Here is a 13,410-nt window from a genome sequence, read left to right on the forward strand (position 1 = left end):
TACCAGACAATGTAAAAGTGCTTAACTACTGCCTAATAATACTAAATGAAGTCTAGAACTTATTTATAAAACTACTTTATTTTACCACAGATTTGGTAAAGTCAAAATCTCCAACAATTCCATGTTGACGGTTTAAAGCAAATACATTGTTCTGATGAAGTGATCCATGAATTATGTCAGCCTTGTGCAATGTATGCAGGCCCTGGGCAACACCTTTCATGACCTTTAAAGCTTCCTACAAATAAGTACACACAAAACAAGTCAGGAAGTAGACAAATCATTTTAATAGCTAAAACTTTTCTCTAATTAAAAGACTTTTAGTGACAAAGCTTCCTCCAAATTAACCTTTAAAAAGAATACAACATAGAGAAAGAATTAACGGCCAGAAGTCCTAATTATATAACTGGTAATATCATATATACATATATGACTTAGAGACTACAATCTCTAAGAAGACTTGTATTACAAAAAATGAGCATAAAGCATCCAGAAAAGAAAAAGAGACTGAAATAGTGTTGCTGGGTAGGAAGAAAATGGGCATCCTTTACTGTTATTACTAATTCAAATTTACAACAGAAATTAAAGCTACTGTTTGCTTAAGACTTATAATACCAAGTGTTATACTACACAATTTACATACAACACAGCTTAATAGTTATAAGGATAGGCTTTGGTGCCAAAAAGACCCAACTCCAAGTTCCAACTCAGCCTCTGGATAAGGCACCCTGTGCAAGTCACTTTAATTTCTGTGAGCCTCATTTTTCTAATATGTATATAAATGGGATAACTCTCTCAGAGGGCTGCTGTGACAATTAAATAGAATAATATGAATCAAAATTGTACACTGTATAAAGTATGTAGTATATTCTCAACAAACTTTAGGTGTTTTTTTTTTCTCATTTAATACATCCATGGAAATAATGCTTTTTACTTACTTCTAAAGTTAGAGGCATGCTGGACTGAATAGCACTCAGGTTTGCCCTAGGATAGTATGGGACCATCAGATAAGCCATAGGATCAGACTGAGAAGTAAAACAAAGAAAGAGAATCTAAGTGAAAAATTCTTCAATATATTTTTAGTACACAATGATTGTACAAAACAACTTTTCCAGAAAGAATTGCTTCTGTGCTGTGCAAAAGCTTTTAAGTTCAATTAGGACCTGTTTGTTTATTTTTGCTTTTATTTCTTTTACCTTGGGAGACTGATACAAGAAAATACTGCTTCGATTTATGTCAAAGAGTGTTTCTTTTATGTTCTCTTCTAGGAGTTCTATGGTTTCATGTCTTACATTTAGGTCTTTAAACTCTGTTGAGTTTATTTTTATATATGGTATGAGGGAATGCTCTAATTTCATCTTACATGCCCAGCACCACTTGCTGAAAAGACTATCTAATTAAACTTAAAAGCTTTTTCACAGCAAAGGAAACTATCAACAAAATGAAGACAACTTACAGAATGGGAGAAAATATTCGCAAATGACATGAGTAATAAGAGGTTAATATCCAAAATATATAAGCAGCTTATACAACTCAATATCAAAAGAACCAAACAATCAAAAAATGGGCAGAAGACTTGAATAGATACTTTTCCAAAGAAGACATACACATGGCTAAGAGGTACATGAAAAGATGTTCAGTATCACTAGTTATTAGAGACATGCAAATCAAAATCACAATGAGATATCACCTCATACCTGTTAAAACAGCTATCATCAAAAAATCTACAAATAGGGACTTCCTAGGTAGTGCAGTGGTTAAGAATCCACCTGTCAACGCAGGGGACATAGGTTGGAGTCCTGCCCCAGGAAGATACCACATGCCACAGAGCAACTAAGCCCATGTGCCACAACTGTTGAGCCTGCTGCACTCTAGAGCCCATGAGCCACAACTATTGAGCCCATGTGCTGCAACTACTGAAGCCTGAGTGCCTGGAGTCCGTGCTCCACAACCAAGCGAAGCCACTGCAATGAGAAGCCTGTGCACCACAATGAAGAGTAGCCCCCACTTGCCGCTCTCCGCAACTAGAGAAAGCCCATGGGCGGCAATGAAGACACTACACAGCCAACAAATAAATTTTTAAAAAATCTACAAATAACAAATTTTGGAGAAGATGTGAAGAAAAGGGAGCCCTCACACTGTTGGTAGGAATGTAAACTGATGTAGCCACAATGGAAAGCAATATGGAGGTTCCTTAAAAAACTAAAAATAGAACCACCATATGATCCAGCAATTCCACTCCTAGTATATACTGGAAAAAACAAAAAACCTTATACTAAAAGATACATGCACCCCAATGTTCGTAACAGTACTATTTACAATAGCCAAGACATGGAAGCAAACCAAAAGTCCATTAACAGATGACTGGATTAAGAAGATGTGGTATAGACATACAATGGGATATCAGCCGTTTAAAAGAATGAAATACTGCCATTTGCAGCAACATGGATAGAGTATATTATACTTAGTGAAAAAAGTCAGAGAAAGACAAATACTATATGAAATCACTTATATGTATAATCTATGAAATAATACAAATGAATGTATATACAAAACAGAAACAGACTCACAGACACAGAAGACAAACTTGTGGTTACCAAAGGGGAGAGGGAAAGTAGGAAGGACAAATTAGGGGTAGGGGAATAACAAATACAAACTATTATATATAAAATAGATAAGCAACAAGGATTTGTTGTGTAGCACAGGGAATCATACTCATTATCTTGTAAAGGAATACAATCTGCAAAAATACTGAATCACTACACTGTACACCTGAAACTAACACAATATTGTAAACCAACTATATACTTCAATTTTTAAAAAATTAAAAGGAATTAATTACTTCTCTAAAGCTTGGAACTAAAACATATTTTAAATAAAATGTTTTATGCAAGAGATTAGCATAAAAACTTTACCTTACAGAAAAATAGGAATATCAACGGCAGCAACCCAGACTCTTCTTTAGCTTCTCTCCAAGCTCTGTGATAGGCAGCTGCTCTCTCAATTACCCTGGCTTCTGTGTCAACATCCACAGAATAGCCCTTGTACCAAAAAAAAGACACATTGGTAATTACAAGATTAAAAATCTCACTCTAATTATATATCATTCCAACAAATTAGATTTTTATACAAATTAAAATATATCTAAGTTTATTTTTTAATTGTATAAGTACTTTTCCTATCTGCTTTAAATGATGTAATTTAGAAAGAAAAGAACAATTCTACCAGTAGCTTAATATACATTCTACATTATGTACTCATTAAAGCCAAAGTAATCATCCTACTATCATGATTAACAGTTCTCTAGGTCAATGAAGAGAAGAAATCAAAGAATAGAACACTGTTTTGGCAAAACAGTTGAGATTTCAAAGAGAGATGTAAGAAAAATAAGAATTTTAAAAGGCTCTTGGCTAGAATGTTGTAAGATAAGTTCACCAGAAAAAAGGAAAGCAAGTATATCCTGTTATAGACATACATTATTTAGGGAAATGAGGGAAACTTTAAATTCAAAATAAGTTCCGGCAACCATACTGGAAGCATAATCATCATAACAGTCAATTCATATAATTTAGAAAGTAAGGAGTGGGTCTTTACTTTCCTGAAAGCACCACCATCACTCCCGTTTATACTTCTGAATCTCCCACAAGTCCAAAGAACTTAAACTTACCTTTAAAAGAATTATCTGCCCATTAACCTCAGAAGACAGTAAAGGACGCTTGCTGCTAAGTTCCTTCATGGGTTCAGCATCAAGAAGATCCCTTTCCAAGCTCATTGTTAGAAGACCACCAGAGTTCTAGGCACAAGTTTTTATTACAGTTGAAGAATCCAAACAATCCCAGCACTTTTAAATACTCGATGAAATTAGTTATATACCATTAGATGGACTGGACATCAACCCTGCTGGAGACCCCAATACATAAAAATATTTAAAGTTTCATATTTTTTCTATTTCCTGGCTCTTGAACTGCCACCCAAAATGTAATGACCATACATTTAATCATTGCTACAGCTCTCTAACAGATGCTGAAGATGACTGGGATGAATCAGACATGCTTCCAAGGAACCCTGATGTTTACTTGGAAAACTTTATGTGTTTCCTAAAAAATATTAAAATGATAACAAATAAACAGAAGATTGTAGAATGGGAATGAGAAGTCTAAAAATTATGACTACTATGGAACTCTAACACCCCTGCCTCTGTTTGAAGTGGAATCCTCAAAAGTGGAAACAGCTTTTAAATAATTTAATTCTAACTAGACATTTCTGCTACTTTTTAAAAGGAATAATTTTTTGCACTAAAACATGACTATCAACATTTTAAATCAAGCTGAGTTTTACTGTGATATAGTGTTAGTAAGAGGGGTTGTGAAATTATTTTCTGGTTTGTTTTTTTTTAAATGTTGTCAGCATATTTAAGTAATCCACAATATATAATCAACCTACAGGGGTTTCCTAAGGATACATCACAGGAAAACATCTTAAAATAATTAAAGGCATCCATAAGTCACGATTCAAACCTTTTATAATCTTCCACAATAAAACAGATTAGCATATTTTTTAAATTAATTTTCAAGTCCTCTACATCACCACATATTCACTCACCCATCCTACAAGAGATAGTCACTAAGCAGGAGTTAAATAATTACAAGGAAAATCCCAAATTATTGTAAAGTTTATTCTGAAAAGATTATACAGTAATTGCTTTAACAATTTACGGGACTTATTAATCTTACATATGTATGAGTTCACAAGTCTATGTGAACATTCTTTTATGTACTATATTTAAGCCATTATCATGGATTTAATGACAATCTTAAAGAATAAACATCTCATCTAGTCCCTCATTCCTAGCAGACAATATAAAACACAGGGCTAACAGATTCTGCTCTGAGAGCCAAAAGTTTACCAATCCTGCTCCACAGAGTCCTTCTAACACACTGATCTCTCAGGCTTTGAAACCCACCTGCTTTAACTTAAAAGATAAATTCTGTTTAAATTTCTCATGACTATCAGTGTCCTGTTTTTAGTCTAACTCTTGGAACAACAGCTGAAACTGCTTCATCACTTCAAAAAATAAACACCTGTAATTCAAGTAAGCGCCATGCAATGTATTGAGTGGGTATAAGGAAAAGAGAAAACAAAATGAAAAAAAACATGCAAATTAACATAAAAATTAAAATTATAGTATGCAAATATTAGACAGTCTTGAGAAAAGTTCTAGCAATACCTAAAAACCATTCACCAGGAACATTTTTATACAGTAAGGATATTATAAATTTAACACTGACACATAATTTTAATGTCATCACTTTTCTACACTCTCTGCAGAGTAGTAATTCTCAGGGGAAACAAAGCTTACCATGTACTTAAGTAATCCTATTTCAGGATGAAGTAGAGGAAGCTCAGGGAACCATTTCTGTACCAAGCTATACAGCTTCTCCTAAATTTAAAAAATAGCTTTTTTTTATTATAGATCAATTGTGACATGTTGGTATCTCCCTTTCTGTATATCTAACACGATATATAACCTAATAATATATATAGCCTCATAAAATATATATTCAGTGATTTTGCCTTCCACTACAAGAAACATTAAATGAAAACCAAGAGTCATTTGGATCTAAATTATCATCTGACAGAATAAAAACTTAATTACCAATTTTAAGCTTAGTATACATATACACAGGCACAAAATCTTGCCTAAGGTCAAAGTTCATACTTCCAAGCTAAAATGAAAAACCATGATGAAAAACCTATTTGAATCATAAAATTATCAATTTCTCAAAATATGAAGAACACAGTAACATTTTAACATAACTGCTATTTCATTTTAGGAAGAAAAAAATCATAAAAGCCTTGAAAGAAAAAACAGACATGTAGCTCTACAAAAGCTACTTTGACGCAAATGTATAAATTGAGAATCCTTAGAAAAGTTACTTATCACATGTTTATTCAGTAAAACTTCTAGATACTTATCAAGTTCCTGGGAGACAGCTATTTTATCCAAGGTTCATAAGGTGAATAATGAAGTACATAGTCAGATAAGTTTGCTAAATAATGCATAACACTTAAAATGACTATTATTTTCATAGTATTTTTTTTTCAGAGCACTGTTTCTTATCTTACTTCTTTCCCATAACATCCTTGAAACATAAAGTACAATATTCTTTCCATTTTAAAGACAAAATATGCTGACTGACTCTTCCAAAGTCACAAACATTAGTGGCAGACTTTCCCCCAACCCAATAGCTTTATTTTGCTATATTCTTCAACCAAATTATGGTGCCCTATTAATGTTTTCACTGCAGTTTTAAGCTAAAATAACATTCATATAGATTTTAATAAAGGAAAAAATCTTTAGGCTTTCTGTTAAACAGAAAAGCAGTATGCAAAACTGTGTACATCTCAAATCTTGGAAAAACAAGCAGAAATAAGACTAAAAGGAAGTTAAGTCAAAAGTCAAATATGATTATACAACTGTTACCACTGAGTGAGAAAGTTACAAATTTTCTTCTTTATACTTTTCTGTAATTTTCACATGTAGTACAATGGTTATGAATTATTTTGTCATCAGAAATTAATTTCTAAACTCACATAAACATTACTATACCAACTTAACTATGCCAATATAATCTCTAGCCTTTTGATTATAGTCCATAAAAATGGATATTTGAATTCAATTTTTAGAGTAAAAACTAACTCAAAATTTCAAAGAATCAAATACTTACATATTCCTCCTGCTCATGATAAATTTCCTGAAAGACACTATTCCGCAATTGAGTTATTTCTTGTTTTATTTTCTCAATCTCAGATCCATCATGGTCATCAGACTTCAATCAAAAAGAAAAAAGTGACCTTACAGGCTTATAAAAGCAGACTTAAAACAAGTTTTCCTAGTAAGAACTGATGCAATTTCTACAGCAAACCACTCTGTGTGATTTCTATGTATTCTTCTATACCTAGCACATAACAGTCTCTCATAACACTCGTCGAATTAATATTTATTAGTTTATTCTAACCCTGACTTTTCCAAAACCTACAAAAAGGAATTAATTTGCTGTAGAAAACCTTTTTCTATGTAAAATTTGATTTTTTAAAAAATCAGTAAACATGTGGCATGTCTACTAGAAGAAAAACAATGTAGGACTCACAAAGACTCCATAAAACTCAAATAAATAAGCCTCCTTAAAAGGTACATATTTTTAAAGTTAGATATGTTGCTATAAAAGTTAAAAAATTAAAACTAAAAAAGACCCCATTCCCCACAGCCCAGAGTAGGATAAAACTAGAAAAATCTTAAGCTATTAAATTAGTTTCACTCCATGCTTAAATGCTTAAGATGTAATATAAATCCTTTTGACAAGGAAATTCTTTGTTCAAGGGAACAAAGAATGCCAGTTTATTCACAGTTTCAAGCCTCAAGAAGGAGGTTTAGTCCAGTTTAAAGTGTCCTAATTCTTTCAGTTCTATTATAATATGAAAACAACTTAAACTATTTGCAAAAAATAGTATGTCCAGCCATTAAAAAGAGAGCTAACAAAAGACATCCTGATTTTTATGACAAAATTCTACCTTTGGGGGAGCACCCTGTCACCTCACAGCATGCAGCAGGCTTGTTTTTAATAGACATTATTATAACAGTCCAAAAGTTTTTTTAATTATTCAAAAATGCTTATTTTACTAATAACCAAGGCAACCATGTAAAATGTTTTTAAAAAAATTTCATGACATGAGAAAATGTTTACCCTATGAATATAGTAATTTTATTAACCCAGAGGGAAAAAAGATAAAATATATAAAACAAAATGTGAATATTTTTAAAGTATATTTATGCATTACTTCTATGAATAAATAAAATGAAGTACACAGAGAGTTCAGTAAGAATCAGTTGTTTCCTTACTTCTTCCAAATTATTCTTTTCAACCAATTTCCATCTCAGTCGAGCCTTTAAGCTTTTCAGTGTCTTTTTAATGGACAGCAAGTGATCCACATTGGGGGTCTTATTTAAACATTCAATAATCTGTTTCTTAAACTAAGTGAGAGAAAGAGTTGTTATATTTTCAACACAGAGACAACAATATTTATTGAATGATTGCTTTCTGACCACTCATTCTCTATTAAGATTCAACTAGTATTTACTGAGTTCAGACTGAAATAAGAAACTCTACAATTTTCAACAAGACAATTCTACCCACTGATTTCTCAATTATCCACATATTTATTTAGAAGAATATTATTCTAGCAATCAAAGAAGCAAAGGTAAAAAATATTTCAAGCTTAGATGTACAGTGAGATACATTTTGCTAAAGAAAATGCAAATTGAATTTCTAGTGAGGATATAAATTGAAATTACCTTTCTCAAAAGTAGTTTGACAATACGTTTCAAGTTTTAAGAATGTTCATTCCTTTTGACTTAGTAATTAACTTTTAGGACTATGAGGAAATATACACACAAAATTATGTACAAAGATTATGTACAGTGTTATTTATGGTTTTTTAAAAAAAAGGAAGTAACCTTAACATCTAACAGATGAAAGGTTAAATAACATTGTACATCTATGCGAGAAATGATGTTTTAGTCACTCAAAATGACAGCATACAAGAATTATTAATCACAGGGGAAAATGTTCACCATATACTATTAAATGAAGGAAACATTTTCAAAACAGTTTACAAAATGATGCAATGCATACACTTCATACATACACATAAGTTACCATTCAAAAGGGAAATACTCTGAAATTAGCACTGGGGACAGGGGACTAAGTGGACTAAGCTAAAAGGATTATAATCAAAATTTTTATTTCTTCTTATCTTTCTGTATATAGAAAATTTTCTACTCTAAACTTGTATAGGCAGAAAGAAAATGATAAAAGTTATGTTTTAAAGGACATAAGAAAAGCAAAGATTTAAGACAATAAAAAATCTCAATATATTTATATCAGTGAAATCGGCATTTCCACTATAGGATGAATTTAATCATATACCAGCTAACAATGGCTATAGTGTTTTTCTAGCAATAGTAAATACTTTATCTACACATTGGGTATTAAACTACTTGAGAAAAGTTTAAATATTAAAAATTTCAAAGCATCACTATATAAAGCCAATAATATAAAGCATAATCCAACCTCAACACTGTCCTTGTACTTGGATTGTACTGTGGCAATCAGCCCTTCCTCTGAACGGATCTTTTGTAGTACTTGACTATATGTATTTAAAATGATCTCCTTGTCTGAATCATCTTGCTCCTAAATGAAACCACACACATAGAATTATACACAGAGGAGTACAAAATAGTTAAAACCTTCAATAACAATGGATACACTTTAAAATGACAGATTTAACAAATTTCTATATCTACTTCAAAATATTCCTAAAACATAGATCTTTTTCCAGGGAAAGGAGAGATCGATATCAAAGATGTTCACATGGGAAATTTTATTCCCATAACACTATTAAAGCTGTCTGAAGTAGAGAGTTAAAGGAAATCAGGGATACTACTATGCTAAATATAAGAACTAAATAATACATAGAACTTCAACACTTTATTTTTAGATATCTGTTAACAACCACTTCTAAAATCAAGTCTGACAAAACCATCTAAATAAGGACAACTTGAAAATAGGGAAATACAGTAATGCATATTTTTTAATGTCAGTCTTTATAAAATCACAAAAGGTAAAGAGAAACAAGCAAAATAAAGAACATAATCAATGAGACTTTGGTAAGCAGCCTGAAAAACTGGTTAAGAGTTCCAGTGACTAATATTAACATTACAAAATACACTAATTTTTAACTTTACACAGCACAAAAGAATAGATACATGGGGGGCGGGGGGTGAAGGGGAAGCTGAGAGGAAGCGAGAGAGTAGCACAGACGTACATATACTACCAACTGTAAAACAGATAGCCAGTGGGAAGTTGTTATATAACAAAGGGAGTTCAACCCGAGGATGGAAGATGCCTTAGAGGACTGGGACGGGGAGGGTGGGGGGGTACTCGAGGTGGGGGGGGAGTCGATGGAGGGAGGGAATACGGGGATATGTGTATAAAAACAGATGATTGAACTTGAAAAAAAAAAAGAATAGGCACAGAAGGGAAAGGGAGGTACAAATCAAACTTGTGTATCCACTTCCAAGAGCTCTCTCAGATTTTATTTCAAGTTTTCACAAACTCTCAAAAAAAAAAAAAAAAGATAAGTCATCTTATAGTCATTAGGTATGATGGATTTAAAAATCAAGTTCTACAGAAAGCTGATATGCTCAGATTGAGAGTTGTTTTCCTGGAATTAAACATTAGATTTTTTTTTTTTAATGTGAAATATCCTACTAAAATCAAAATACCACCCTGTGGAAGAATAAGGCTCAGCGTTGTGTTTGTATTAGTACTTGACAGTATTATTATTTCAAGTAGGCCTTTACAAGGAAAGCTAAGACCAGTCTTCACACTCTCTAGCTAGTAAGAGTAAATACTTTGTTTCAAAGGAAGCAATAATAAAGAATATCATTACTCACAATCAGAGATATCTCCAGCTCTTTGCAGACACCTGACTCAGTCTTCTCTAGGATTTCATCAATACTACCAATTGTGTCTTCAGAAGTCAGTGATTCTTCCACAGACAGATCAAAGGCCTCATTTGCAAAAATAAAAACATGAAGTATCTCACTTAATTATCTCAATTAGTATTGTGTCATTAACCTGGAGCAGAGCATTAATCTCTGTATTGGGCAACGAGGGGGAAATAAACACAAGAGATATAAAGTACTACCGTCATAAAACTTATGCACCAGAAAAGAAAGGTATACACACCTCATATGCCTAAAGAAAACACAGATTTTTGTTGAGGTAATTAGCAGTTAAGAGAAATGAGAGGACAATACAGAGAAAAAGTATGAGAAAAAACAGGGACAAGACCAAGCTGTTTTGGGGGAATAGTAGAAGAGGCAGTCGGACTAAAACCTGGTAAAGAACCTTGATTGCTCAGGTAGCAAGTTTAAATCTGACATGTAGTGGGCAGACAATATCAGCCTTTATATAAGGAAGGGGCATGATTATGCCTGGTACTTGATGACCCACTAGCGTTAAGGCATCTGAAGAGTAAAAGTTAAAAACTAAACCCTGATAGTTTCCATCTCATTAGGAAAACTAAGATACTTTCTATCAGGAAACAGACTTTATAACAAGGTGTTAAATAGAATAAAAATGGGGGCTCAAATTGTAATCCAGAACATAAAGGTCATAAGCAGTCACTCTGCTTTCAGAGGTTCAGATTTGTGATTATGGAGGTCTAGATTTGGAAAAAAGCAACGGAAATGAAAGAAAAGGATAATAGATAATTATAACCTAAAGAGAGACAAGTATGATGAATAGCAAAAGACACAGAAATAGCTTAGTTACATTAATGTATCCATAAGAAAGTACCAAATAGGAAGAGTTCTACAATTAGCTGGAGATTAAAGATTTTTTTTTTCCAAAACAAAGCTAGAAATGCATATTTGGAAACCATTTACACAGAGAGATAAATGAGACCATAGGTGTCTTTGCCCTTGCTCAGGAGGTTGTAAAGAAGACAGAAGAACAGAGAATCAATAACAAAGTTAGGCCAAAATTTAATTAGGGTTCTGAGTACATCATACAAAACCATATGCCTCCAAGCCTTCCAGAAAATTACATGGTGTTTTCACAATAATAATTAAGAACTAAATAAACAAAAACAAAAAGACATACAAGACATCTTTTATAATGTCTAATATCAACTGAGACTAATATTTCCCATTTATTTTGGGTATCTTTAAGATATTTAAGACCACACTGCCAAACAACATTTTAATCATGACAAGTTAGCCAACAAATGTTAAAACACGTCTTGTTAAAAAAGAAAACAAAAAGAGCAAAACTCTACTAAAAGAGAGCTGTACTAAAGAGAGCTCTAAAGCACATACCCTTATCTCTACACTACAGCTATAAAATATACACTACACTTGTAATAAACTCCACTGATATTATCTTACACCTGTAACTTGATTGAAGTTGTTTTCATATATGTCCTAAACAGAGAATATAAATATTTAAATTCCTCCCTCTTCCATCCCAGCATTCTCATTCATATTCTCCTTAATATTTTTTCTCTTTTTTTATCTCTCTCCCCCACAGAAAAAAGTAAACTATATGTGGAAAACTGAATAATAACATATTTCCTGGTTTATGCTATGACACCACCAGACAACAGCGCTTGTTACCTCTAAGGTACTCTGAAACCATGTTACAAGATGTTGTAGAGAAACCTCTGTTTCACTTCTAACACTGGTGAATTCCTCTCTTTTATTACACTTCCAGTCATAAAATTTCTTCAGTATTTCTTCAGAGTTTGTCCTTTCTGTGGCCTGTCCATATACTGCTTCTAAAGAGGCTGACAAATCCTGCAGAGAGATACTTCTGTTTATTGAAGTTTATTAATTTTATATTAGGATTCAAGCACCATATTAGAATCTGAGAGACAGAATAGTACGTTGAATCCCTATCTTTAAGCATTTTATAAATAAAACTTAGAATAATTAGACATAAAAGCATAAAACTACCAAGAAGATGATTTATTTGGACTGCAACAGTAAAAGTTCATTAAGTGAATTAAGGTTATAAATAGAAGGCCTTATATTCTTAGGTTTTAAATTAAATAGAAATTATCCTCTTTTTTCTGACTTTACATAAGAATCACTACTGTTTTGTCCTGACATGGAAGTTTCTAAAAGCTCTTGCTAAGTAAAAATAAACACAACAAAATATACAAATAATTCCAATTAAGGAAAGACATTAAGCATATACATATATGTGTGCGTGTGTGTGTGTGTGTGTGCGCGCGCGTGCGCGCGCATACGCACTTAAAAGCATTTTTAGAAAGGAGTAGAAGAGACAAAAGAGCTTGATGGCTATTTAGGAATCAGACTCTAGAAATGTCACAGAAACAAGACAAAAACTTAATAGATCCCAGAAATTTTTAACTGAGAAACCCTTGGAAAGAGAGAGGATGCCTGGTGCTTAGCACTCACTGAGTGAATACGGTCACTGCAAGGGGGAGATGGCCTGTACCACAACAGAGAATAACCCGTGGGAAAAGAACTTTCTTCATATGCCCTTCTTTCTCCCTCACACTGGGCAGGAAAGCAGCAGCACAAGCAGGAGGCAATGGGTATATACAAGTACAGTATAGAAACCTAGATGAGGCAAAAATGATAACCAGTATGGAAGAGTTGGCCAAGCATTCTCTTTTCTTCCCTTTCCCCCTGCATACCTGGTAGCATTTACACCCAAGGGTGGCAGCCCCTAGAAAAGGGCAATGGCTGAGGTAGAGGACTGGGAGGTCCTCTGAAGAGTAAGATCATCTAGAACAGCAGTCCCCAATCTTTTCAGTATC

At 32.9% G+C, this 13,410-nt stretch overlaps 1 protein-coding gene across 2 annotated transcripts in view; it reads right to left on the minus strand.

Moving 5' to 3' along the window:
* Positions 1-13,410, minus strand: part of STK31 (serine/threonine kinase 31) — an 88,981-nt gene that overhangs the window by 39,320 nt on the left and 36,251 nt on the right. For both annotated transcript variants that reach the window (XM_057733061.1, XM_057733062.1), the window contains exons 11-20: positions 12,239-12,418; positions 10,514-10,630; positions 9,129-9,248; positions 7,898-8,029; positions 6,726-6,827; positions 5,357-5,437; positions 3,665-3,790; positions 2,913-3,038; positions 936-1,022; positions 86-235 (exon numbers count right to left, since the gene is read on the minus strand). In XM_057733061.1, coding sequence (XP_057589044.1) covers positions 86-235; positions 936-1,022; positions 2,913-3,038; positions 3,665-3,790; positions 5,357-5,437; positions 6,726-6,827; positions 7,898-8,029; positions 9,129-9,248; positions 10,514-10,630; positions 12,239-12,418 — 1,221 coding nt within the window. The remainder of the gene's footprint in view (positions 1-85; positions 236-935; positions 1,023-2,912; positions 3,039-3,664; positions 3,791-5,356; positions 5,438-6,725; positions 6,828-7,897; positions 8,030-9,128; positions 9,249-10,513; positions 10,631-12,238; positions 12,419-13,410) is intronic.

The sequence above is a fragment of the Hippopotamus amphibius genome, chromosome 4 (assembly GCF_030028045.1).
Source record: "Hippopotamus amphibius kiboko isolate mHipAmp2 chromosome 4, mHipAmp2.hap2, whole genome shotgun sequence".
In the NCBI taxonomy this organism is placed as follows: domain Eukaryota; kingdom Metazoa; phylum Chordata; class Mammalia; order Artiodactyla; family Hippopotamidae; genus Hippopotamus; species Hippopotamus amphibius.